This window comes from Acipenser ruthenus, chromosome 11 (assembly GCF_902713425.1).
Source record: "Acipenser ruthenus chromosome 11, fAciRut3.2 maternal haplotype, whole genome shotgun sequence".
Taxonomy (NCBI): Eukaryota; Metazoa; Chordata; class Actinopteri; order Acipenseriformes; family Acipenseridae; genus Acipenser; species Acipenser ruthenus.
In genome coordinates, this window is record NC_081199.1 from 32,498,701 (window position 1) to 32,526,564 (window position 27,864).

General features: G+C 36.4%; 1 protein-coding gene across 1 annotated transcript; it reads right to left on the reverse strand.

The window, feature by feature from the left end:
- Nucleotides 1-27,864, reverse strand: LOC117427157 (collagen alpha-1(XXVIII) chain-like). Its single transcript, XM_059033704.1, has 36 exons — nt 27,727-27,864; nt 27,079-27,231; nt 25,701-26,275; nt 21,385-21,405; nt 21,225-21,284; nt 19,083-19,136; nt 18,544-18,588; nt 17,519-17,545; nt 17,001-17,045; nt 16,476-16,520; nt 16,194-16,247; nt 15,244-15,312; nt 15,016-15,084; nt 14,666-14,734; nt 12,272-12,340; nt 10,630-10,698; nt 10,470-10,538; nt 10,227-10,295; nt 9,518-9,589; nt 8,868-8,936; nt 8,699-8,770; nt 8,062-8,130; nt 7,513-7,581; nt 7,126-7,194; nt 6,944-7,012; nt 6,565-6,633; nt 6,369-6,437; nt 5,681-5,749; nt 5,090-5,170; nt 4,669-4,704; nt 4,198-4,234; nt 3,513-4,070; nt 3,007-3,260; nt 2,413-2,686; nt 1,704-1,895; nt 1-999 (listed from the first exon to the last, which is right to left on the reverse strand). Exons 2-36 carry the CDS (start codon nt 27,218-27,220, stop codon nt 992-994), a joined length of 3,687 nt encoding a protein of 1,228 aa, XP_058889687.1. The 5' UTR covers nt 27,221-27,231; nt 27,727-27,864; the 3' UTR covers nt 1-991.

A 27,864-nucleotide genomic window follows, 5' to 3' on the forward strand; every position in this document is an offset into this window, starting at 1 on the left:
TGAAAATCCATGTATTTTATTTATACAAAATGAGGTAGAAAAACTACCATAACCAATATCATGAACCATACAAACATCACAACATGTACAATAAGGCAACTTTCATATGTGAATGCAAGTACACAATGTGCTTTTTGAAATCGTATCTACATCAAATGTATGTGCTGTCCTACTAAACTAATACACACTGTATGCACACATTTTAAAACCAACCTGTTGTGGCAAACTAGTTGTATCCTTAAAGATCCACAACAAATCAGTAAAATTGAATTTATTTATTTAATTTTAGATTTAACTATTGACATTGTCAACAACTAATAAAATCACATCTAATAAAGTATTTTTTTACATTTTCTTTCTAATTCAAATAGTCAAAATCATGTATTGTTTTATCTTAGTCTCGTTGAAGCAATTTACCATTATCAGGGATTAATTGTGGATTTAAAATGCAGAGTCCTTCCTCATAAATCCTGCAGCATTACAAGGCCATTGGTTCAAACAACATTCACGTTCTAAGATCTTTAAGGGGTGGATTAATTAAAAAACTACAACGTATTGTTCTTGTTCTATGGCACCATGCAGCACACTTCTATATGTGGTGGATATGCCATGAACTTGCTACTATGTTAGCTGATAGACCATTTCTTGTGTTAAGATTCATTAGGACCTTAATTGTAAAAGGTAAATCATATTAGTGCTATAGTTTATTGACAACCTCTTTGAGTTATGGTCCCTGAATTTAAAAAAAATATATCGGTATATGAATATCTGAACCTGAACAAAAACTGTTTTACAATATTTATTTGAAAATAAGCCCTGAGAAGTGTCTGTTACACAGACTATACATTGAAAGTAAGTATAATTAGATGTTTAACACTTGTGAAATAGTACCAAGGTATACAAATATTGTTTATAGCAAAATAGGTTGATAGCAAAACGTTTTCTTCAGGTGTGTCACTTTATTTCTGTTTACATGATCTGTGGATCCACTTCAGTTGTCTGTTAAATAAGTAAGAAAGGGAGAATATATATTTAATAAATGATCAAAATCAATAAAAAATGTCTTCGTTTTACTTATAAATCCAATAACAAACACAGTTTAATAATATTAAAAACACAGTCATAATCAGGCTGTAAACTACTTTAAAACAATTATTCTTCGATAGTTAAATTGTAATATTATATAATTATATTATTTAGTTCAGCATTTCAGTATACAAAACTGTTACAGTAAATTACTGTCAAAAGGTTTGACCATTAACTATTTACCATTATCAGTGGGGAAATAAACATTATACCTAATCACCATATTTTACAGCATACATGTTTCACATGAGAGATGATATTTAAGGCATTAATAAATGTGAAGAGTAATTAGCTCATACGTGACTCATCCACAAATGATCCCTTATAAAAGTTTCCCATTGTAAAAGCATAGCAAAATGTAATAAAGCACAGTGAAAGCATGGTAAATCATAGGTAAGTATTGTCAAGCACAGTGAGATATGGTAAAGTATATTAAAAAAAATGGATACCAGGGTAAACTATGGTAAGTGCATAATATAACCATGAGAAAAGCATGGCAAAGTTGTATGAATACCATGCAGAAATACAGTGAAAACTTTTACTGTATAAAGGATAGTTTAAACGTAATGTAAAATCATGGGCTCATTAAAAGATGTAATAATATCCTGAAATCATACCTCCTTGTTTCAACACACAAGTTTTCTTGCATTCATCTTCAGTATCGAAACGATTCCCATTTCCATTGCACCCACCAAACCAAAACTGTGCACAGGCATTAGCTTGTTTGTCGTAATACCATCTGATATTGTATTCACGACAAGGTCCCTGATCCAAACCTAAAGCGCAGCGGGGATCCAGAGCAGCAAACTCTAATACAAGAATGAAGAGTAAACATTTTAGGTACTGGTACCACACAACTATCCACAAACAATCATTTAATACACATAGTACAGACAGCAACGAATGCAAAGATAATGCACTACAGTACCTGACAAACGTGTGCTAGCCTACACTGTTATGTTTTACTCTTTCACAGATGTTTAAGGTGGCTTGTTTTGTATTTTATTTTATATACCTAATGAAAGCCTTTGGTAAAGTTCTGTAGGCTACCTCCAAATAAACCATAAACTTATTTCACTAGATACTGGGGTCTGTTGCATTGGTTTAAACAGCGGTCGCCACTGAGACATTTACGATGTATGTCCCAGGTTAAGAAAATCTACCATATAGCAATGGTTAGTTTCGTTATATATTTCTGTCTGTAAAAATATGTAAAACACCAGAGAGGGTTCTATTTAATGATATAAACGACAGCTGTATTTAAATCAACTGGATTGACCACACTAGAATTATTTTTTGACATGCTTTATTAAACAGATTCCCTACCTTTAGGCAGAACTGGCTTCACTGTAGGTATAAGTTTCACAGTAGAAGAGGAGCCAGATGATATGACAACAGAAGAAGATGATGATGATGATGATGATGAGGAGGAGGAGGAGGAGGACTGAGATGAAGACGAAGACTGTCTCACAGGAAGGACTGGAGGTCTATCGACGGCTGAAATGCTGTTGTCTCTCGAATTGACAAAGGAGCTGGATGGTATGCGCACTGCTTCAATCTCCTCATCATAGTCTTCTTCATAGTCTTCTTCCACTTTGTTCTACGGAAATAAAATACAAAATGTTAAGGGCTGTATTCCCAAAACGAAGTAATATTTCAAATGGTTGCCAATTGTCAACTGTTGAGAAAGGGCAGGGTATATGTATTTAATAATTAGATTAGAAATTCACCTAAAATATAAATTCCAAAAGGTTTTGCGCTGTTGGAAAAAAAACAACAAATGTAGCACTTTGCAAAAAAATTGATGAATACAGCAAATTGCTGTTTTACTACATAGTTATATTCTTTTTTTATTGAATATATTCAAATAAAATGATCCATTTTCAAATAAGCTACTTTACGATAACAGGTGTGTGTTACCTGTACTGTGCTTTGTGGTGGCCTGTCTATGTTGACAGATACAGCTGGGAGTTGGTTCACTGGTACAGGCTGCACCCTTCCTCCTCCTCCTCCTCCCCCTCCTCCTCCTTGGTTGGAAACTCTTGAATTCACATTATTTTGGTATTCATCGTAAGTATAGCCCCCACCGTTGCCATATCCATTTGTAATGCGATTGTAAACCAGAGCTCCATTTTCATCTTCACAGAACTGGCTGACAAGTTTGGATTCCAAAGCTAAATAAAACACAAATAATATTATTATTATTATTATTATTATTATTATTATTATTATTATTATTAAGAAAATAAGAATTTCTGTTTTGAGTTATAATTCTCTTAAAAAATTAGACCTCCCAGAAAGAGCTGGATTAGAATGACTCCATCTTGGCTTAAATACCCCAGGTATAAACTGTACGATGTTTGTTTCTCTGTGGGTAAACCAAGCAGTTTATGTCTCATCATTATTGTTACTCTTCTTGAACATACCTGGCAGAGTATTGAAGTCATCAATGAGATACATGTGCTCACTATCAGGATCGGAAGCGATCAGATTCAGTTCACGTAAGAATTCGGCTTGTGTTGGGTCTGTGGTGTTCACAATTCCTATGGCGTACATCTCAATATTAGCTGCCTGGGCCTCCCGCACAGCTATATCTAGTTTAACAGACTCTCTCTTGTCTGTCTGTCCATCTGTCATGACGATGGCTACCTTCCTCACACCGGGCCGGGCGCTGTAGAATCCTTCCTGTGTGGCTTTGCGGATAGCAGTTCCTGTGTAAGTGCCTTCTCCCATGTACAACATTTTTCGGATTGCCTGTTTGACATCTTGTTTAGTCATGTACCTGGCAAGGTTAAATTCTAAATGGACTTCCAAACTGTAAAGCACAAGACCTATTCTTGTTGCGTTCCTGCCCACAGTAACTCTGTCGACGAGGGCGGTTACAAAATCCTTGATGATCTCAAAGTTTTCTGGTCCCACACTTTCTGAACTGTCAATCACGAACACAAGCTCCATGGGTCTTTCTTTACATTTCACACCACAGCCTGTTTAAAAAAAAAAAAAAAAAAAACAGTAAATCCTGGATTATTATGAGGCATAGTTAATCACAGGAAGCATAGCTGGGCCAAGTACCTATTTAGAAGGAGGAACTTCAAAAACAACTCAACTTACCGCAGATCTCTTTAATCAGTTTAATGATGTCTTCCCTCTGAAAAACAAATGGTAGAATGTTTTTAACTTTTGCTGGTAGTTTTGTGCTGTTCTAGAACACTATTTAAAAAAAAAAAACAGAGTCTCTCACTCGTAGGATTTATTTCTAACTGCTTTTACCTAGCCAACACGATACATTGAAAAGATTCCAAAAGCTGAACTGTACACTTAGATGCATGCACATAGAGGTCATTATGAATTATTAGAAAGTATCTACCCCTTATATTTGATACCATTTTTGTAATTACACCCATACACACATAATGAATATGAGACATGGGAATTCCTAAATAATTCACCTGAACTTGTGTTCGGTATCACTTTAATGTGAGCATATTTCCATTGAAGCATGGTAAACTAAAAGCCCATTCATTTTTTCTTGTGAACACAGTTTGCTGTATCATTCATTTTCTTATGAAAGAATAAACTTACCGTGAGACCAGCTTCACCTTTTGCACCAGGTCTGCCCTAAAATTACAAAAACCATATACAATTATTAATGATTATTATGGGCTTACATACTCTTAAACTTCACAACATTTATTTGTGTAGCATTCCAAATGAAGAGATACATAGAAAATTAAAATAGGCACATAAATTTATGTTTGGTGGGAGCATTTCTAGATAAACGCACATACTTTGCTGATGAGAAATCCATCTAGAAAACAAATTCATTTTACTATCACTTATCATGCCATTGTAAAATAATACAAATGTATAAACATCTCAGCCCTCACGTCTTGCATTTGCCAAAGGAGTTTATACATGTCACAGAAAATAGTGAATAACCCAAGTACAAGCTGAGTGCTTAATTTTACAATGAATTCACATCCCTAATAAAGTGAATACATACAGCATCGCCAGTAACTCCAGGATCACCACCATCTCCTTTATCACCCCTTCTTCCTCTCTCTCCTTGGGAACCACGATCACCCTATAATGAATAATAAAATATTCAGTGATTATACTGGAAAACTAACATATTCAATTGTGCTTCCTGTTTGCTGTGTCTGCTGGCATCCTTGTAGTCACAACAATCCGAACAGAGCACAGTACCTGATATACTTTCTACATGCATGCAGTACCACGGTGCCACATATTAATTGAAATGTACTGTACTGCTCTATATTGGTAATGTGATCCTGCCCTGTCCTAGCATCCTACCGTCTACCTATGTGCAAAAGGAATTTGCATTCATGACTTCATTCTGAAGGGTGGAGACTCCATGCTCCTTTCTCAGTTATGGCTTCAGTATTCATTCCACCTTACTTAATGTAACATGCTGTACCTAGATTCAGTTTGATTTGATATTTGATAGATAGAACACACAATGCATTTACAAACATTCAGCACTCACAATAAAGCTCCCACGTGTATAAATTGTATGAACTGCAAAGCTACCAAAATGGAGCTACATTTCCATTTATATTTCTGGAGTACGTACCTTAGGCCCAGTCAGTCCTTCTCCTGGAGGCCCCCTTGGTCCAGTGACTCCCTGTGGTCCATGTTCACCCTACAATGATAAACACCATTTAAAATAACCAGATCAGCAGAAAAATATACAAGAAGATCCTATAATATATATATATATATATATATATATATATATATATATATATATATATATATATATATATATAATGTATAAATACTTAGCAAGCCATGTAAAGTGTTAGAAAAATATGTTCCAATTCTATATGCTGCTTTGCTTTGTTTATGTATTTCTTTAAACTCAATGTAAAGGCAAGCTTGTGGAAGTTACTGATAAGGATACATTCTTTATTTGGGTATATGGAGGTTGTTGGTGCCTGGTACTCTTCTGCTGTAATCTCCTGTAGTAATATATCTTATTAGCTGAGTGTGTGTGTCAGATGCATGAATTGTGAATATGTTTATTTGAAGGACCAAGAGCATACCAAAATTGTAATGGACAAAAGTTACAAAAGACAGAATTGTTGAAGAATGATATAACCACAGGTTAGGTATAAAAAGGCTTGTTTAAGGATTCTTGTTGGACCAGAGGAATGAAGAGAGCACACTCTGTTATCTCCTATATTTGTATGCTGATTTTGATGTTTAATAAAGCAGTAGTATTACACCAGTGAGCCAGCAACAAAAGTTATTTGACATACCTTAGGTCCCTGTATGCCTTCCCCTGGGGGACCCTGAGGACCAGGTGGCCCTGTTCGTCCAAGAACACCCTGAAAAGTAAAAAGAGAAACTTATTGAACAAAAGCAGCATTGAACAGTGTGAACATCATATTACAGTTTCAAAAACATACAGCAATTTTTTTTGTAAAAGCAAACTTCACTTTGTTTGAGGCCTACCTTTGGTCCTGGCAGTCCTTCACCTGGTGGGCCAGGAAGACCTGGAAGTCCTCTGAAGCCAATATCACCCTTTAAAAAGAAAAGAAAACACTGAGAAATCAGATAGGCCAAGAAGAACCTGATACTGTAAGTAAAGAAAAAAACATAATCCCATCAGAAAAGGAATCCATTTGAGGGATAAATATTTAAAATACTTGAGTATTCAAACAATATTAAGGGGCACAGATCACTGTCTGTGTTCACTATGTGGATTAGAAGTCATTTATTTAGATTGGTAGACCAAAAACATATCCTAATAAAGAAGATATATTAACTATAAGTTATACAGTACCTTCCATGAAGAGAAATGCAGTAAAAATCAAGCAATGTATATTCTAACCTTTGATCCTGGTAGCCCAGTTCCTTCTGGTCCATGTTCCCCTTGAAGACCTGGAGGACCCGGAGGGCCCTGGGAAAAGGAAAATTAAACTTTATTCACTGCCAAAAAATAACATTAATACAGAATTTAAAAGTGTATTTTATATTAAACTGCTAAATTCTGTGAATAAACTGTATACTTACAGTTGGGCCTGGGTATCCTTCACCCTTGGGTCCAAGTGGCCCTATGGGCCCAGGGTTGCCACGGTCACCCTAAAAAAATCCCATATAGATTTTCATCCATAACTTGTAATGCTTGCAGTAACATATTTGCCAATATCTGGAAACTGTTCAGCCGGACGGGGGGGTCATACGCATCATACACATAGGAGGAGTCATACGCAAAAAACACTCATTATCATATAATAGACGTATCCCCCCAACTCAACATGACACCACCATCTAAAACACACCACTCTAAAACAAACCTGTGGTGTTTGCGTTTCAATTTGGCACAGCTTTATCACCCAGGCAGAAACGAGGGTCCATTTCAGATATGTGAGAGCTTACATTTTCAGAAACGATTCTTACCTTAGGACCAGGAAGTCCATATCCTGTCTCTCCTACAGGGCCTGGAGGACCATGTGGGCCTGTATCCCCCTAGGGTTAAAGAAACGATGATACAGACCTTGCCCTAGACGTTATGAATATCTAACTACTCCCTGTTCCCAGTATATTAAAAGTGTAATCATATGCGGCTGTAAATGGCATGCAGAGAATTGCTGTTTCAAAATGCAAGCAGAAGACCTTAGTGTCATACAACGTTTAAATTGTTTAGAAAATCATGTGGAAAAGAAATGCATTTGCTCCATTTCACATTCTTTAAATAAATCCAAAGTTGACATCCACCCATCTCCATTTCTCATTTATGTCGATGCTGTTTTGGGATTATGAGTCTAACGACATGGCTATAAAATTGGAGGACCTGTGTGGTTTGGTACAGTGTCCTCCTCTAGTCTTCCAGTGGAGAGATTTTCACAGTATTGCTTTTTCACTGAAATTCTCCTCATATGAGTGCTGAAACATTGCTGGATTTGACCCTGTCATTTCCATTAGGGTTTAATAAACACACTGTACTACCTTTGGTCCCATAACAGGACGTCCCGGCTGGCCAGGCATCCCAAGACGTCCCGGCACACCTGGTTCACCCTATGAGGAGCACAAGCAAAATGTTACACAGCCACTCTATTCAATCTGTAAGCATTTAAAAAAAAAAAATTATCATTATTAACGAACAAATGTACAAAATCCATGCAGTATTACAAAAAAAACTTTTCATTTCTGCATGGGTGCAGAAAGATGGGCCATGCTTTTCAGCGACAGGCCAGCTGAGAGAATTCAAATACTGAGCTTAAGAATTAAATCACCCTAACCCTAAGCCATAATTCCTATATGACAAAATCCGCTTGTTGTAGTGCATTCAAAAGTACTTTTTACAGTAGAAGTGCTTTCATATGTTGTCATATCAGGCACGTATTTAATATACTACATATACATAGGTATATACATTTACTGTACAGCATTGAAAGCACATACCAAGCTCAGAGCTACAAGGAGACACACAGCGGCTGCTTGTTTAAAGTGTGTAAAGAGCATAGTGTGGTACATGAACTGCACTTCTACAAATTAGATTTATACAGTTTACTTAGATTTTGAATTGTATCCAGTTCACCTACAATATTATTTAAACATTGATTATATTGAATCTAGTTGTTACCTTAGCGCCTGCTGGACCGGAAATTCCTGAAGGGCCTGGTAACCCCCGGACACCCCTCTGACCTTGATCGCCCTGTTGAGGAAGGGCACGGAAATGCGGCAAGCAGTTATTATAACAATTTCATTTTGGTATAGGACAATGCTAATGGTCTCACAAAATAAATCCTCACCTTCTCTCCCGGAATTCCAATTCCTGGATTCCCCTCAGGGCCTCTGATGCCAACCAAACCCGATTCACCCTGCATCAAATAACCCAGCATGTTTAGGAAACTGTACAAAGATGTCATCACTAACAGCAATATTTCATTTGACCTATTTAAGTTGATACATATTCTACATATCACCACTAGGGATATAAATGACACATTACAATGGAGTACAGTGAAAACTGTAAGAGTGATTCTCAAAATGATATACCTTGTTTTAAAGTACTGTGACGCCATTATGTGGTTTACAATAATGAGCCATTTTAGCAAAGCCTTTACTCCAGTCTAATCAACTCCTATTTTTTAAAAGAGGTAAAACATCTGTTCATTTTTCAAACTACTAAGCTGTATATTTGAAGTCTTGTTAAGCACAGTTGTTTTTCATTTTTTTTCATTTTGTAACAGAAGCATGATATTTTTCTCCTTTAAAAAAATAGGAGTTAATTAAAGAACGGAGGAAACGCTTTGAAAATATGACCCAATATTTATTATATACAATGCAATTTAAAACATTAACAAGAACACATATGATACAACATGGTTAAAATGCGACTTTCCTTCAACAAAGAAGGTCATGCTTTTTACATTTTTGCTGGGCTACATCTAAAGAATACCTTTTGTCCAGGGGCGCCATCTTCTCCTGGAAGACCTGGGAGACCTGCGAATCCCGTTGCTCCTGGTTCACCCTAAAATAACGTTAAAAAAAAGGTTACTTCGGGGACAATACTTTTAAAAACGAATCTTCTCCATTGTAATTCCAGTAAGAAGCGGGCAAGCCTATTATAGTAAATTGATGTCCTCTGGCCTATCTGTAAAATACAGCCAGAATCCATTATTTCTAAACTGCTCCGGGGATGTTGCATTAATAGGCACTCAGATAAAGGGAAGTTAACATCAAACCCACAGCGAGCAAGCATAGAGAATATGTTGAGGTTCACTGTCATGCCTCCAGTTCTGATAAGATGATGGTTCAGATAAAGTCTCTACATTTAATAAAACAGCAACAACACAAATTCTAGTTAAACCCTTCTCTCTGCTGGTGAGGGGTGACAAGTGCATGCAAAAAAATCTGCTAAGCTTCCAGTTTCCATTTAGGCCTTGATACACCTCAGATAGATCTATTTGTGCTTGAGATCACAGAGCACCCCAGCTACAGATTGCATAGCTCTTATAACTTCATCTCCCGTATATTTGACTATTTAACCTCATTATACAGTTTTTCCTATGCCCATTTCCTATGTCTATGTCTTATGTTTAGGTTGTACAACTAAACATGCATGACATAGCACATGCTTCATTTAAAAAGGAAAAAACCACAAATACCTTTGGTCCAGACTCTCCAATCCCCCTTTCTCCTGGAGACCCAAGTTCTCCCGGCAAACCTTGATCACCCTAGAAAATATTCATCAGACATGATAAATCATCGAAATGTTCAATGCATGGATTAGGAGGTTGTGGTTTACAAACCACCATATATCTTAAATCACAGCATCCTAATCATTAGGAGTCGATGTTAACAGTTTAACAATGTGGTTAACGATTTATACATCCAAATAAAACCCATACCTTTGATCCAGGAAAGCCCTCCCCTGCAGGACCCCTCTGACCAGGAGGCCCCCTTGGTCCTTCAACACCCTGGAACCAGAAGTGAAGTTAGCGGCTTAGTGAGAAAGCTGTACCCAGCCTAACTAACAGCAGTGGAAATCAGCTTAGTGAAGGAAGTTACCTTTTCACCCTGAATTCCCACTCCTGGTAAACCAATCGACCCTGGTAAACCAGGAGGCCCGAACTCACCCTAGAAGAAAAGGAAAGAAACAAATCAAACTAGCTATCTGAGGCTGTTCATGATACAATTACTTCAACTGAGAATTACCCTCTTCAATTTTACAAATGTAAGCTTGAATTAATTTCTTCAATAAATACAAAAAAAAAACAAAAAAAAAAACGTTTTAGACATTGTAAAATAACATTGTATAAATTGTAAAATAAACTAATAAAATACTTTGACAAATTTCGATTGGAATTCTGTACGTAAGAGACTGATGTTGAACAAGCATCTTTTATCAAACATGCTAACTTTTTTTTTTATATTTGATTGATTTTTTAAACCCATAAAATGCCACCAGTTATAAAAAGAAACAACTTCACACCGAACCGTTACCTTTCAAAGCCGCAGGAATTTTTTAAAATACGAGTACAGGATCACAATGGGATAAAATTAGTAGCGGGAACACATCCAATAAACCTTGAAATATGGAAGGGTTAGACAAAATAACTAAAGAACACAGGGAAGGTGTTCATGAAAATAAAAGAGACTCGTGAATGACTGGTGAAAGAAATGGTGGCTGTAAATAAAACTGAGAGAAGTGGAATGTTGCTGAATGAGGATGGTGTGTGCAATGTGCTCAATGTATACTAATATAATAGGGGGCTGACTGGGCTTTCTAAGGACATGGATGCATACCTCTCTCGGTGCTTGTTAATTGTTTTATTGGTTATTTTGGACCTGGGAAGTGGATCTCACTGATACAGTTACATGAACATGACCACATTATAAGCGTTTGTATTATTAAATATTATGAAAATGTACATAATACAGTATCCCTTTATGTTAGTAATTCTTACTTATTTAAAAGTGTGTTTTATATTATTCGCTGTTGTTTTTTTCTGCTTAGATCATTACTTATTATGCTTTTTTCAACCACTGGTGACACCATAGTTATTATAAAAAATAGCGCTAAACTATTGATTTAATTAATGCCTAGGTCTGTTTTGAACAGACCTATAAGGGTGTGCAGATGCACATTTTTTAACCCTCTGTAATTTTCTATACAGAGGGCCGTATTTTCAATGCGTATCCTCCAGACTTTAATTAACTCCTATTTTTTGAAAGGAGAAAAATCATCTTAATGTTACAAAATTAAAATCATAAACTTTGAGAGTGCTTAGGGAACTTGAATGTATCAACTTAAAGTAAAAATATACACGTGTGTTTTTCGAAACAAATAATTGTGCTCGAGAAATTTGTAGCCAAACATAGTTATTTTTATTTCGTATTTTTAAAGCCTTTTTGATGTTTTGTTTTTAAAGCAGGAGAACATTTATCAGCGGAGCAATAGTAAAAGAAGATTTTTTTTTTCATTTATCAAGTTTAAACTTTCCCACAGTGTTCAGTTCCGAGCTGCATTCATGAACAGAAGCAACAATTCTGTTGCTATGAGGAACCAATAAAGCACAGCTACTCTAGTGCAGTTGTTCAACCTCCTAAATTCTTTCCTTTCCCTCACTGTCTCTTTTGTTACAGAGACAATACTGATTGTTCACATGGTCGAGAGCGGCATTCACAGGCTGATGTATTTACACCCTACCTTTTCACCTTTGATACCAACGCCTGGCTGCCCACGGGTTCCCCTTGGTCCCTCAAACCCACGGTCTCCCTGCAACACAAAACAGAACACTCTCATCCTGTTCACAGCTTAAATATATAAGAGACACATGGAATTGCTCAGTTTCATGGGTCTGCTGTCTATTATAATACATTCCATGTAATTAAAAACAGGTTTTGTATCAAGTGATATTGTCTGTTTGGGGCTTTCATGGGCTTTTACATTGGCCACTGCTTCCACATTTTCAGTTTTTTTTCTAGTAAGCTACCATTATTATGTCTGTCAGTGATCTCTTTTATATGCTCTTGCAATTCTATTCTAATGGAAGCTTAAATATAATAATATGTACTTTAAATACCAAAGACCTTTCAATAGTTGTTTAAGTAGTGTGCCACACATTATAGTGATGTTTCCCACCCCATATGGAAAGACGTACATGATGGAGAGGTGCAGCAGCTGCTGAAATGCTTTAGGATAAATAGCATTAAGATTAGGCCTGTTTAATACGCAGGAAGTGTGCCAAGGCTATGTAGCTCAAGGTTGTGTTTAAAGCACTTTAGTTGCCAAGACAATGCTACAGTTCTTATTTATTATCTCTTCAGGTTCTTAAAAAAGTGTTTCATTCTCTAAATGCCCGGTTATGATATACTATATCTCACAGTAAAGTAGTTGCTTTTGAGATGTTTGTCAGGAAATTGCAGGAGGCTGTGTGGTCCAGTGGTTAAAGAAAAGGGCTTGTAACTAGGAGGTCCCTGGTTCAAATCCCACCTCAGCCACTGACTCATTGTGTGAGCCTGAGCAAGTCACTTAACCTCCTTGTGCTCCGTCTTTCAGGTGAGACATAATTGTAAGTGACTCTGCAGCTGATGCATAGTTCACACACCCTAGTCACTGTAAGTTGCCTTGGATAAAGGCGTCTGCTAAATAAACTAATAATAGTCAAACAAGCTAGGTGGGAAATTTGTTGAGAATGTATAATACATGTTTCAGTAGTTTGTAAAATAATGATTCTACTAAAAGTAAAACAGATGTTATTACTGCATGGTTACCTTGTCTTAAAATATTTGTGTTTTTTGGTTTAAAATATTTACTAAAGATGTAATTTTCCATGAAGGGCTTGTAAAATTAAAACGGTAACATTCCACTAAAGCAGGTGTTTAAATATAGTCCTTAAAACTCCCAAACGGTCAGCTTGCATTAACATGCAACACTTTATAAATGAACAATCAACATGGTAGCGTTTGTCTGAAGGCTAACTTGATTTGCTTGGAAATGAAAGGCTGGAGGAAGTTCATAGCAACAGAAGTACATACTGACAGATTAAGAAACGACAGAAAAATGCACAATATTTGCAACTGGATAGCACGTAGGCAGTTTTGCCTTGTAAATATAGGTATTGTTAGAAAGATGAATTTGTCTGTGACATTATACGTCTGAAAACAGAACCTTTTACACAATAAGGTCACGCTTTATTTTAAGTTTATTAACTGTTAACAAACATTGTTCACTGTTCATAGCTAAGGGTTAGGGTTAGGGTTATAAACCTGATTTCAAGCATATGATCGACTGGGTATTGATCATCCATAGGGCTCTGATGTTTGATTGATCATTCATAGGGCTCTGGTGTTTGATTGATCATCCATAGGGCTCTGGTGTTTGCAGATTTAGCTGGCCTATTATATTATTAAATAACAGTTAACAAAAAATAAATAATGTACATTAACATGTTTATTAGCTGTTTGTTAACCGTTAATAAACAAAAAAAATGGCCCTTAAAATAAAACGTGACCCACAATAATGATGAATTCTCATTTGTTTAATAAAACATGCCCGCGTCAACACTATTATTACTTTACTTTATTTAGCAGACGTCTTTATCCAAGGCGACTTACAGAGACTCGGGTGTGTGAACTATGCATCAGCTGCAGAGTCACTTACAATTACATCTCACCCGAAAGACGGAGCACAAGGAGGTGAAGTGACTTACTCAGGGTCACACAGTGAGTCAGTGGCTCAGGTGGGATTTGAACCGGGGATCTCCTGGTTACAAGCCCTTTTCTTTAGCCACTGGACCACACAGCCTAATATCTAATATCTTATTAAACACTTTCCCTTTTGTGAAATGTCTGGAAAAACAAATGAATGCAGTGCTGTGTTCCATACAATTATGTAAAGTGCAAAAATAATTTGAACAACCCCGGTGTTGGCTGCTACTGTATGTGCAACAACAATGGCACTCAAGTATTGGATGTCTGGAACAGCAGAACAGCCATCTAACTGGAAGCTTTCAAAAGCCATCAATGAAAAGGAATGATCCAAGAACAGTGTTCCTGTCATTCTTTGTCCCTCATTGGTAAGTCCTGCATGTTTCCATACCTTTGGTCCAGGTAAGCCCTCTCCTTGTTGCCCTCTCTCTCCCTGGACACCCTGTGGCCCTGGAGGTCCCTAGGTTCAAGCAAAGCAACATTAGAAATGAAAAGTCAAAGTGCAGTTAAACATGACTGTCCATGTCATACAGTGTTGCTCTGTTTACCTGGGTTCCACATGCTTTCACTACACTAGAACACTACACTGTTAATTACACTATATTACAATTGCATAATATTATAATTATAATCTGATTTGCATGATTTAGATGAAGACAATAATTTTTTTTTTTTTTAGAATGTTTTAAGAATTGAATTGGGTTTACATAAAAAAACAAAGTTTATTTAAAGATTACTTACTGGTAATCCATGCTCACCAATGCCAGGTGGACCAATTGGGCCTGATCGGCCTTGCAAACCAATATCACCCTGCAAGGAAAAGGACAAAGAGGATGAGAGGAACATCTACCAAACTGGGGCCGAGTGGACTGCTCAGCATGCAGGGCCTTGTTACAATAGTTTGGTATATGTCTTCTTTTTAATACAGGGTTTCAGGTTCACTGCCTAGGTCATGAATATGGGTTTTACCTTTGGACCAGGGAATCCGATTCCTGTTTCCCCTTGAATTCCTGGTGGCCCGGCAGGACCCCGCTCACCCTACGAAAGACACAACATAGTCAACGGTGCTCCATTTTAAAAATACAAGTATGACTTTTGAAATGTGCGATATCTGGATTGATTTTGTGCTTCAGCTTAAATGTATGTTCTGTTTAGCTCCTGTGATTAGATTTGTTAGTTGTACAGAACTGTCTTGCCAGAGATGTATTCAATGTAAGTAAACTTTAAAACCAAGACCCTGTGCATACATTTTTCTCCAAGATGATTCATGTTTAATAAGAATATCAAAGTCTTGGGTCCAGATGTTGGCTGTATGTCTATTCTGTGATCTTTGAAGTGATTGTTTTCTTTGTGTATCTATTATTTCCAATAACACCTTGTCAGCTTTTTTCAGTACATTCTTGTCAAGGTAGTTCATAGTGAAGCAGCTGTTACAGCTGGTTGCAATACCAATGGAAATGATGGAATTAAGATATCATATTCAGAAATCTGATAACTATCAAACAGCTTTGTTCTGTCCCATATGGAAAAGCTCAAAAATCAATTCTAAAAGAGGAGTAAAAAGATGTTGTACAATTCTTATCCATACCTATTATCCAATCTAGAAGCAGTTTAAAATGTTCTCACAGTTAGTTCAGTTTTTAGCTTGGAAATAATAAAGCATTGAAAATTAAACGTTTAGGAAGAGTATAACTAATTAAGTGTTTTTTGAAAATAAAAATGTTCCTAAAGTATCTGTGTTTCTGCCCCATGTGCAATTCAGTACTTAGACATGTCAATGGAAATGCAAACAGGTAACAGAAGCATGTGTCTTCATCTCACATACTGGTATTTAAGAGAGAAAGGTTACCTTTATCATTCTAGTTACATCAATATTTTTTTTCCTGATGATCACATTTTAATAATAAAACAGAACTTACCTTTCTTCCTGGCATTCCCTCAGGTCCTGGATCTCCAAGTGGACCTGGAGGTCCCTTTAAAACAAGAACAATGTCTTAAAAAATGTCTCCCTAATGAATGGGGGGTGGGGGGTGGGATATGCTATAATATATTACAAATAATTGGTGTCTGAAAAAGAACACACTTTCTACCTTGTTCTAAACCATGATGTTTTAATAATAAAATATCACCATGGTAACAAAACAATAATGTGATGTCTTTAAGTCTGAATGATAAATGTATTTTGCATATTGTAAGCTTACCTGTAGACCTCTGACTCCTCTTGGACCAGCTGAACCTTCGGGACCCTAAAAAGGTATAAACAATGTATGTTAATTAAGCCAATACAAAATTACTGTGTGTCCAAAACCATTTTTGTTTTTGTTGCTAGATTTCTTAATTCTCCTAATACGTTGTATCAACTCATGCTGATCTGCAAGTTTGACAAGTAAGGATAATGAACCACGCTGACTCTCAGTGATTTAGGTCTTGTTCTGCTGTGGGTGGTAGGGCTTTCTGCTACTATACATTTAGTCTCTCAACTCCAGCACTTTTATTCTGTTTGCAAATAGGCTGATAACATTATTTGCATAATCAGACAAAAAGGCTGAGTTTCCTCACTAAAGAAAAGGGGTTGACAATTACACTATCCCAATGAAAGAGACGTAACAGGAAATAGTGTACACACTGAAGAGAGGTACTCTGGCTACCTAAGTTGTTTACAGTCACATACTCTTTAATACAACAGCAACTAATATGTATAAACTACATTAAATAAAAATACATACCCTGTCTCCTTTAATTCCCGGAGTTCCACATTCTCCCCTTTCACCCTTAACAACAAACAAAGTGCATTTCATTGAGTTATGGGTTACTGTTAACTTGCGCTTGGGAATATGGTGTTTTTATAATAGTAGACTGGAAATAATGAATATATGACAGGAAGTAACTTTTTTTAAATGGAATTCTAAATAAGATATACAACAACATGGTCTGCCCTTTGTTGGACCTTGATTTTGACATGCTTCAACATTTTATAGTTTTAATTATAAAAATGACTAACACAGGCTCTGGAAGAAAATTAATTGGCAGCCAGTATAAAATAAAAAATGAATATAAAACTGACAATAAGAGATGTGAAATTCAGAAATAAAATATAGGAAAAACAAGTTGACAGAAAGGGACATACTATGACATCCCAGTAATTATTTCTACATAAATCTTTTTTTTTTATCTAAAATAAACCAAATTAATTTGGTACCACAGTAAATGTAATACGTTTACAAAGAAATATGAAAAGGCATACCATTTCTCCTTTGTAGCCAGGTTTGCCCTGCAATTCGGTAACAGAAAAGTAGGGTTATTAGGAATTATAATACAATAAATCATTTGTGAAATGGAGACTGGTGCTAAGTACTACAACTCATTAGAAAAAAAAGGAAATAAATAACACTTTAAAGGGGAGTTAATTTTACTTACAATATTCAAGACATACACTTTATGAGTGGGCTTCATTTTCATCATCAAAACTGGGAAAACTGCTCTGGTGGATACAGCTTGCTATTTACAGGCATTTAGTGCTGGGGTTATTGAGCATATAGACTTAGACCTCTCAGATGTCACAATCCTCTGCAGCTGTCTTCTTCTCCATATCAGCCACTGGCCCTGTGATGCTTGATTTTTAGTTTTTTCTGTTGAAGTCTGCTTTGACTACACCAATCAGCTTGGGTTGTTAGGATCCCAAATAGAAACATGCCTCTGGATTTGAGTTAATTTTGTAATGAACTAATCATATTTGTTTTAGTTAGGTTGAGGGTTAGGGATAGGGTTAGCACATGCTAATTATCCACCACCCCAAGTTAAAGGTATGCCATATACTTGGGATCCTCAAATATACCAATACTAATATGGATGGTATTATAAAAGAATTCTATTTCCCCAAGGGTCAAATCAATAACCAAGTGGGGATTAGTATAATTCTTCCCCTACTGGCAACTAAACATCTATAGTACCTATCTGCATAAGTAAACCCTGTTCAAGAGCAAGTTTGCTATGACTTATCTTGATAATGAGGCTTACAGTATGTAATATTTTAGAAGAGTATTTGTATTAGAGTGTGGAAATTACCCCCCTGGTGTTAACAAAAGCATTCTTGAAAGAATAGTTAGGACAACTAGAACAACTACAGACTGCTGGAAGCAATGTTAATTATAATGACTTGTATTTAATACACTTTATAAATAGCATACAGTGTGCAATACAACACAGTTCCACTAACGTACAGAATACGCCAACTCAAGTTGTTTAAATGCTCTTCTTAATGTAAATTACCTCTGCTCCGTCTCGTCCTGGAAGACCACTTAATCCTCCATCACCCTGAAATTAAAAGAACAAAACCATAATTAGTAGGCAACAATAAAGCATGCAGTTTGACTGACTTGGAATAAGAGCATTGGACAGTGATGGGTTTGCCAGTACAGCTTCCCCTCAAATTTGATGTGATTCTCAATCTCTTATGATTTATACTGTCCTGTGATTCTCCTGTTCATCTCTGTGAACTTATCTTTATGGAATAGTAGAACTGAGGGTTTCACTATGTAATTGCACCCATTAAGAGCTTGTAATTTACATCTTCCACTACACTGCATTGCCTAACGCTTTATGCAGAACTTACTGAGAAATATGCAATAAAATGGTCTCCCTATTTAATGCTGAACCACTACACTGTTTCAAACTACAAAAGCGCAAGCGGTAGTGGTCCATTTCTTGTTGTTTCTTAATGTTTTTTTTTTCCTATAACAGGTATCACATTTGATCCTAGAACTGTATAATAATGCAAAGACATTTATTTCTTTAAAAAATGTGATTACCTTCTGTCCTTTTGGACCAGGGGCTCCATCATCACCTTGTCGACCTTTTTTTCCCTGAAACAACATAAGAAAATATTAAGAAATTACATAATAAGGTCAAAAGTGAACAAGTAAAGAACTTACATCAATGTTCTATTAGCTAACCATTAAAGAAATATACATAAGGCGGCTTTGGACTTTTGGATTGAATAACACCATTGAACAATAAGAGTTACCTTTATGATTGAATCCATGATTCATTTCATAAACATGAGGTGAACTTACAGAAGGTTATTTTACTATTTTGTGATATAAGTTATTTCTTCTCTGTACACCTGGAAACTTTACCGACTGGAAGTGTTAACACCTCAAGGGTACAATTACACAGCCACAGAGGCTGGGGTCAAGGGTACAATGCCTGGAGGCGAGAGTGAGATTACAGATAGTTCTGCTTGACGCAGGTGAAACTGACATGTAGGGCATGTTCTAACATGGGAGAGGAGAGGTTAATAAGGGAGCCACACAACAGCCCCTGGAGCGAAAAGGAAGTGATTCCCCCTGCCCTCGCTGGTCACTAACGTCTTGTTTCTGGTCATTAAATAAATGACAGGGATCTTTTTGCAAAACTTTAAATTGCATCCCTTGGCAGGTGAGGAATCTCTCAGAAAAAAAAAAAAAACTCCTGGTTTGTGATCTTACAGTTGTATGTCACCACAGGACTGTTTGCCAGACTCCTAATAGTGCACTGGCGCTGAAAGTGATTTGGAACGGGTCACTGCAATTCTGTCAGGACTTGAAGGGGTTTACTGGTCCATATTGGACCTTTTGTCCTGACAAGAGGCTTCATCTAAACCAGGGCTTCTCAAATTCCGTCCTGGGGACCCCCAGTGTCCTCTAGTTTTCAGTCCTACTGAGCTCTCAGTTACTTAACTGAACCCTTAATTGAACTAATCATTTACTTAATTAGACCTTTTTACTTGTTTTCAGCTCTTAAACAGTTGAAGATTTCAAGTTAGCTGTAACATTTAAAATCTACATTTTTTGGAGCTGAAAACAATTATATATTTTTAACTGCTTGGTTAGCATGCTTCTTAAAACTATAGCATGCCACTAAAATCTTTACATTGCCAGTAAAACATGCATTAACTTTTATATAGTTTTGTAATATGAATCCATTCAGAAAAAGTGCTTCAAAATTTGCATTGGAGAAAAAATCTTTGAAAAACAGTATCTTAAAGAGTAAGTAGTGGGGATCTTAAAAATATAGCATTATACGTCCCCACGTGTTGCTACAACTGTTTAAATAACATACCTGTAATTTTTCTTTTCATTATTAACATCCCAACAACTTTTTACACTTACAACTTTAAAGCTCTTTTCAAAATGTCTGCTCTAGTGCACTGATAGTGTAAGGATTATTGCCCACATTTGTCAAACAGATAACACAGCAATAATTATCCTTTAAGTGGTACGGGACTAAAAAGCCAGAGGACTTGTTATTATGTTTTTTTTTTCTTGTTTTTTTTTTTGCAGTGATTTAGAAGACAGATCTCAAACCCCAGTGCACTAGAGCGGACATTTTGAAAAGAGCTTTGAAACAGACTTTAAAGTTATAAGTGTAAAAAGTTGTCAGGATGTTAACACTGAAAAAATTACAGGTACGTTATTTAAACAGTTGTAGCAACTTGCTCTTTAATGTCAGCGATACGTGGCTGCCCTGTAAGGAGCTCAGGTGGGAACTCAGTGCCAATCCCTCACTACCAACCACAGAGCAGAGGTGACTGTTACTGCCAGCTTTGGGGTTCTTTCAAATGATAAGTTCTATTTTATCCCTTAATCTATGGAATACATTCTTTATTCAGCGGAATTCTAATTTATGAACATTTGAAGCTTGCAAATACTGTCATTATCTCCACAAGCTTCACAAGAATAGACAGTACATGAATTATACAAGATACCCGATCTCCCCACAAATGCCAGTCTCATCATGTTATTATAGTTCTTTCAACTGGTGTTTAAAAATAACATTTAACAAAGCATGTCATGCTGCACAATTAAAGTTGTTTATTGTGCACTGTGTCGTGACAGAAACAAATAATAACGAATCAGCACAAACAAAACATTATGATCAATGCCTTTTGATGAAGCTAAATTGATACTTACAGGTGAACCACTTGGGCCTCTCTCTCCTTTATCACAGGCACATTTCTGAGCTAGTGGGCACTAAGGAAAGAGAAACAGATGTACATGTTATATATATTTTTACATATATAATTATATATCACTGTACAAGACAAAAGTTCAGTCTCATAATACAACTTACCCCTTCATCAGCCACTGTTACCTGCAAAGATAAAAAAGAAGCATAGTTAAAAAGTGACCCAATTCATAAAGGAACTCAGAAACGCGTAAACCAGTCACGTGCACAATAACCATAGGCTTTATATCCACATCATGTAAACACCTCATGATCTTCTTTAAAATAAATACGAACCTAATCAACTGTATATAGATGAAAAAGAATGACACGAAACTTGTATCACACAGTATAATTTTGAAATATCGTGGTCTATTTACTTAATCTAAATGACAGCTGATATAAACACTGCCATCCATTTAAAGTCAATTTAGGGATGTTGTTTTCATCACTAATGTTGTTTTCATAATCTAGGTAGGGATCTAAACAGTGGAAGTATTAAGATCAGCGGATCACCTAGCCACATAGGTCAATGTATTGGAACCCATTAAGTATTTACTGTATTTACCATCATTATTAGGTTGCTCCATAACAGAGATTTCCAACCCTGGTCTTGGAGATCTACTGTGGCTGCTGGTTTTCTTTTCAACCAATCTCTCAGTTACTTCATTGAACCAAGTATTTGCTTAATTAGTCAAGATTAACAGGTGTTCCAGATCTTTAGCCACTGATGATGTAAAGACTTATATTATAGATATAAAGATTTATATTATAGAGCAGGGTTGGAGACCCCTGCTCTATAATATAAATTTCTAAGTGTTCAGTGGCTAACTGTAATAAGTTGAGAGTGTACTTCTCATGAAAGTTGATTAGAGGTAGCCACTGAACACTTATAAACAGTTAACGGTCTGTGCATATGGTACTGAGGTTTGCTAAGTATAGCCTTTGCTATAAATGAACTGCTCATGGACTGAACCTCTTTCAGTCCACTTTACAAAGTCTCCTAAAGATCACAATCTCATTCCCTCAGAGAAGCTCATGGAAGAAAAATCCTGTGAAAATAACCCTGTGACAGAGAAAGAATGAATCTTGATTATAAATCTTCCTCCCAACCTGTCAGTGCGCTGTGTAAAGGGAACAGAGTGCCGTGGACTGGATTGACCGACAATTCATTTCCATGGTTAGATGGAATTCGGCCATCTAGAAAGGCAGCAGAGCTACGGTACACCAAGTCATTGACCCGGAAGGGAAGCGATGTGGCAACCGCGGATTGGAGGAGAAACGGTTGCACTCGCTAACCAAGGGGGCATGACTGACTGTACAAAAGGGGATGTAACGAGGTGATCTGTTCCTTTATTATGGTTAAGCTGAACCGGAAGGAATACTGTGAATTATCATGAGTGTTTTGTTTGTCTTGTTGTGTCTAAAAATCTACTTGTTTGTTATTATTAGACAGCTAACACGATCCGGAACAAGCCAGCACTAAACCCGGACAACACTGCACCATTGTACACGAATAAATTGTATTTCACCACGAGCACTATAGCACTCACTCTGGACCTGTGAACGTGTGTGTCTTTGTGTGTGTTCTACTGTGATTATTATTTACAAACTGTGTATTATTATTTCAGAACTGCAACCCCTTGTTTTGGAACAGTGCAATACACATTGCTGTGTATTGCCTGGGATTATTCTTTGTGGTCGCCAGACCAGGATTTACAAAATAAAACCTGTTTGGATCGTGAACTTTGCTGTCTGTCTTCTGTTAAGTCAAAAAAGAAATGACTGCAGGTACATTCTAATAATGTGTCAAAATGAATATAATGTACAGAGCAATCAGTTCATGTATTATAAAATATTATCCCGCTACCCCCAGAGTGAATTTCTAAACTGTAAAAATGAATAGAAAGGTGATGCAGGCCAATTAAAACCTGCTTTACTGTGTTCAATAGAACACCCATGGGTGTGGCACATGTGTGGTCTTGCCACATGATGGTCACTGTCCAAACTGTAAGTACAGAGCTGGAGGACACAGATGCTAAAAACAAATTATCACTGTGACAGAAATTGCCTAATTGCCTAAATTGTATAGATTATATATGTAAAAGTTTGCTAAAAGGTGAAAGTCGTTTGAAAAGTTCTCAACAACATATTCCTTCAAAAAAGTAACCTGGAAGTTGCCTAATGCTTCATGGACTCAGAACTGTATTCATAACCCTTAGCATGCGTTTAAGCAACTGTTTTCAGAAACTGCAGGCTATTAAAAAAGCCTAGGATGACTAAATATGTTTTCTAAGCAGTTTTTTCTTTTGTGCTCGCTTAGCATTTTTTTGGAGTTTTATCAAGGCAATGACAGATTTGGAATGGAAACCCTAACAACCGCAGATGAATGCGTGCCTAAACCTGTGTATTAAATTGCTGGTTAGCCAAAATAAAGAATCCATTTTAGAACACATCTGGGTCAAAATGTTACAATTAAAATATCCACAGCAATAGTTTGATATGGAGATGGATTTTCACATAAATGGCAATTTTAATTGTTTATGTGATTAAAAAACAGGGGTTGCAATTCAAGCTTTATGAATGACTAATTACAGGGTACTTACACAGATTAATACTACTACTACTACTACTACTACTACTACTACTACTATTACTACTTAATAAAATAATAAATGAACAGTACAACCTAAAATGTAATGCACAATGCAAATACTTTGTAACCCTAATGTACCTTTATTGAGCATTACCTATATCAGGGGTGGCCAAAATTGGCCTGTTAAACCTGGAATGGAATGGTCCTCCAGGACTGTAATTATACACCCCTGATTGATACTTTGTATGCAACTCTTAAACTAGTGTGACCGTGTAGTTTTTTTTTTTTTTTTATCTCAATAGCATATCTGTCAACATACCTCTATTAGATAGCATGGGCTTTCACTAGTTACTGAATTCAATAACATTTGAACTCATTCTTCAATATTTCAGGCCATCTTTCTGCATTTCACAATGCAGTATCATATCAGTGAAGAGTCTGTGTATAAATATAGCATTGAAATTCCCTGTGCAATTAAACAGAAATGTACAGTCTCTTGGATGATATACAGATATTTATAAATGTTAAAAGCTCAGAGAAAATGCATGGACAAGTAAATAGGAACCAGAACTCTGTGGTGTCTGAATGAATCACAATAGGATATAGGAGGTCAGACCCCATGAGATAAAACAACATTTTCTTTTGGATGTTCATCAAAAGACTTGGAGAAATGGAGAATAAATTAGATGCTGATTGACCTCCATACAGTAAGTTAATGATTAAAAGCCAAACAGAGAAAGAAAAAACTAAAGTTAGTTGTCAAGTATAAACTATTTGTAAAATACAATCAGAGACATATATCCTGCTTGCCTTTTATGTTCCTATATTTAAAACAAACAAATAAATAATGGGAATATAACGGGCTAAGGTGGCCAGCAGCTTAACTTTCAATTCGTTGTAACTGAAGTTTGGAAATGCTTTCTGTTGGGTATCATAAAGAGCTTAGACTATCAACATACAGTGTGTGAAACCACAAAACCGCAAACTTGGCAAAGGTATGAAGCGGATAATTAAATAATTATTGGATAACATATTTATTAAAGCCTGCCAATAGTTTCACTAGCTTGTAAACTATTTGTCATCTTGCTTTCACTTAGAGTAAGCCAATCCTCCCTGTATGTTAGACAAAGAAAATCATCCCTAGAAACATATACTGAACACCTAATGATAACTATGCACAATGCTATTTCAATTGGGGAAGGGAGCGTCTGTAAAGTATACTTTCAGTTTAAGTAATGTAGAAAAATGATGATGGTTAAGGATTGGCATTTGGCAGATCCTGAACCTGGACACTTCTGCTACCAGCTAACTGCCTCAGCTGTAAAACAAGGGGGCATCAGGACCCCAATTCAGAGAATTCATCTTGCATCCAAGGTCATTTAAAAAAAAAATTCTGAGCTACACCTGAATGGGTTTGTTTGTGGTCGTAAATAGATTACATATGAAAAGTTATGTAATGACAGTATATGTTTAGGAAAAGGTCAAAATGTTAAAATGCATCAAGAAGTGTCCCTGGGTCACTTCCCTAATGTAACAATATTATAAAATTATAAAAATATGCTGTAAGGTATTTCTGAACTTTCTAATGACGTCAGCCCACGTTTGTGGTGATTCCCTCATAGGTTGTGTGGTGTAAATGGGAGGAGTATGGGACTCTTTGAGTTGCATGATTGGTAACATGTTTAGTTGACAACGGCAAGGTTGCTGGCTTGATCTTCATGAACTCAGCTCTGATAAGTGAATTGCTAAAAATTTAAGGGGGAATAAAAATACATTCAGTTTGTAATAGTTTCTTGGTTTAGCTCATATAACTACACCTTATGAAAAGAAGCGCTTCACCACTCACCACTTCACGGACAATTTTATCCACAATCCCAGCATCTTGGAGATTGAGGAGGAATCTGGATGCTGGAGAGCTGGCTAATAAGCGTAGCTTAGCAATGTTAGAAGGCTCATTAGCCGTTCTTGTGATCCCAACAGTGAAGAATTTGACTCCCTGGTTCTTGGCGTCGGCCGTGGCAGAGAAAATATCAGGGTTCCTAGGGTGGTACACGCCATCTGTCAAAAGCACTGCAATCTTCACACTTCCCTGCGTGGCCTCATTTGAGTAGATCTGGGTGAGATTGGTAATGGCATAGGTTGTGAAGGTGCCGTGTCCTATAAAGACAATGGGTGCAATGCGGGACTTGAAGTTCTCAGGCCCTCTCCATTCTCTGAATGTTTGTTCAATGATGACATGGCTGCTGTACTGGAGCAAGCCCGCCTTCAAGCTCAGTCCGCGTCCTGAACTCAGTCGCAGGCCATGGAGCTTATCTACCACCTCTGTGGTGAACCTCTTCTCCTGCTCATGGTTGTCTTTGGCACTCTCGGAACTGTCCACCAGGAAAGCCAGCTCTACTGAGCAATCTTCATCTAAAAGAGCTAAAACAGTTCAACAATATTTTATTAGAAAGTTCATTCCCTGTGTGTTCTGGACATTTTTCAGAGTACAGTCATCATTTAAGGGTCAGATTGAATACGTTTTGCTCCAGGAAAACGTTTGCACAACTGTCAATGCTACCAGACCAGAAGAAACATACAATGTACCTGCAGATGGACTTTTACATTATCAATATATAAACTCATATATTTGTTCTTATTCTTGCTTAATCAGGGAGCTTTCATCAATTAAAAACCTAGTCAGGTTCCTTACAAAGAAAACTTACTGTACCATTGGCAAACTGTGGTAAAACATATGGTAACACAGTACTGAAACGGATTACTAGTGTGTGGTTTATACCAATGTAATACCAATGGTAAGTTCAAATATGAAAATGTTACTAATGTTTTACAGTCAGACAGCTTTACAATCTGTAAAATAAATCCTACCACACCTTGGAATGGATTTAGACAGTCCTTGCCTCAGGTGTAATTTTATAATAACAAAAAGAACCAAGAGAAATGGAAAGATCCACATAATGGAATGCAACTGAAGTTCATTCAGATTCCACGTGGTGCACATCTCTGCAACAGAATCCAGGTGGCATTACTAGCAACATTTTACCCCCCCAAATTGTTTTTGTATTAATTCACTGAGCCACATAATCACAGTACTGTCACAGTGTATTACTATATTCCTTGGCATCAACTAAGTCTCATTGTCCTTGCCTTTAAGCATGCTAGGACAGCACAAATCAAGTAACAGTGACAGCTTAACAATAAGACATTAATAAAATGAAACTCACCTTGGCCATTATGCTTTTGTACTGTATTTGAAGACAGTTTGTTTTTCAGTTTTTTGGATAATTCTCTCTCCTCATAATAGTCCTGTGAAAAAGCTGCCTGAAATGCTGTCAGCAACAGGAGCCATGCAATTCTGGGGGACATTGTATTTCCTTCTGTAGAAATAAATATGTATTTTTTTGTTTTTGCTTTTTTTATATTAATTGCACTAGAACACTACAGAAAAAATACTTTCTAGGTTCACTAAAAGATTTGTATTCAGATTGTAAATCATGTTATTTTTAATTGCAGATAGTTATCTTATGTAAGTATGCATGACATTCTGAATTCTGTAAGCTATGAAATATGACCTAGATTATTTTAGTCGGTTCCCCTGTCCTCCCATATTCTTTTAAATAAAAAAAAAAACAGGTGTGCCGATGTGTATTTATTTGTGTCCATTTGTAGTTAAATATACACAATTGTGAATATTACATGGTGCAGGTTGTAGTATATTTAAAGCAGACACTTAAATATCTTGCCTAAAAAAACTTTGATATAGTAAATGACATTAAAGATTAACCTTCAATTTATTTAATTTAAAAAAAAAAGGTTAAAACAAACAAACAAACAAAAGTATGCTACATTTAAAATAAAGTTGCTACTCTTACCAAGAAATCTCCCACATACAATGTAATTCAGAATCCAGTTGATACAAGAAAAAACAAAGTAGAACAATAAATAAAGGGCAAGTTGTATGTTGCTAAGCAGTGAGTTATCTCTTCTCCCTTCCCGTTTCAACCATCCTA

Coding starts and splice junctions, on each gene's coding strand:
- LOC117427157 (XM_059033704.1), bottom strand. CDS start 27,220: ATGTCCCCCAGAATTGCATGGCTCCTGTTGCTGACAGCATTTCAGGCA. Junction 10,699..12,271: donor TTGGTATCAAAGGTGAAAAG/GTAGGGTGTAAA, acceptor CTTTTCTTCTAG/GGTGAGTTCGGGCCTCCTGG. Junction 9,590..10,226: donor TTGGAGAGTCTGGACCAAAG/GTATTTGTGGTT, acceptor ACGTTATTTTAG/GGTGAACCAGGAGCAACGGG.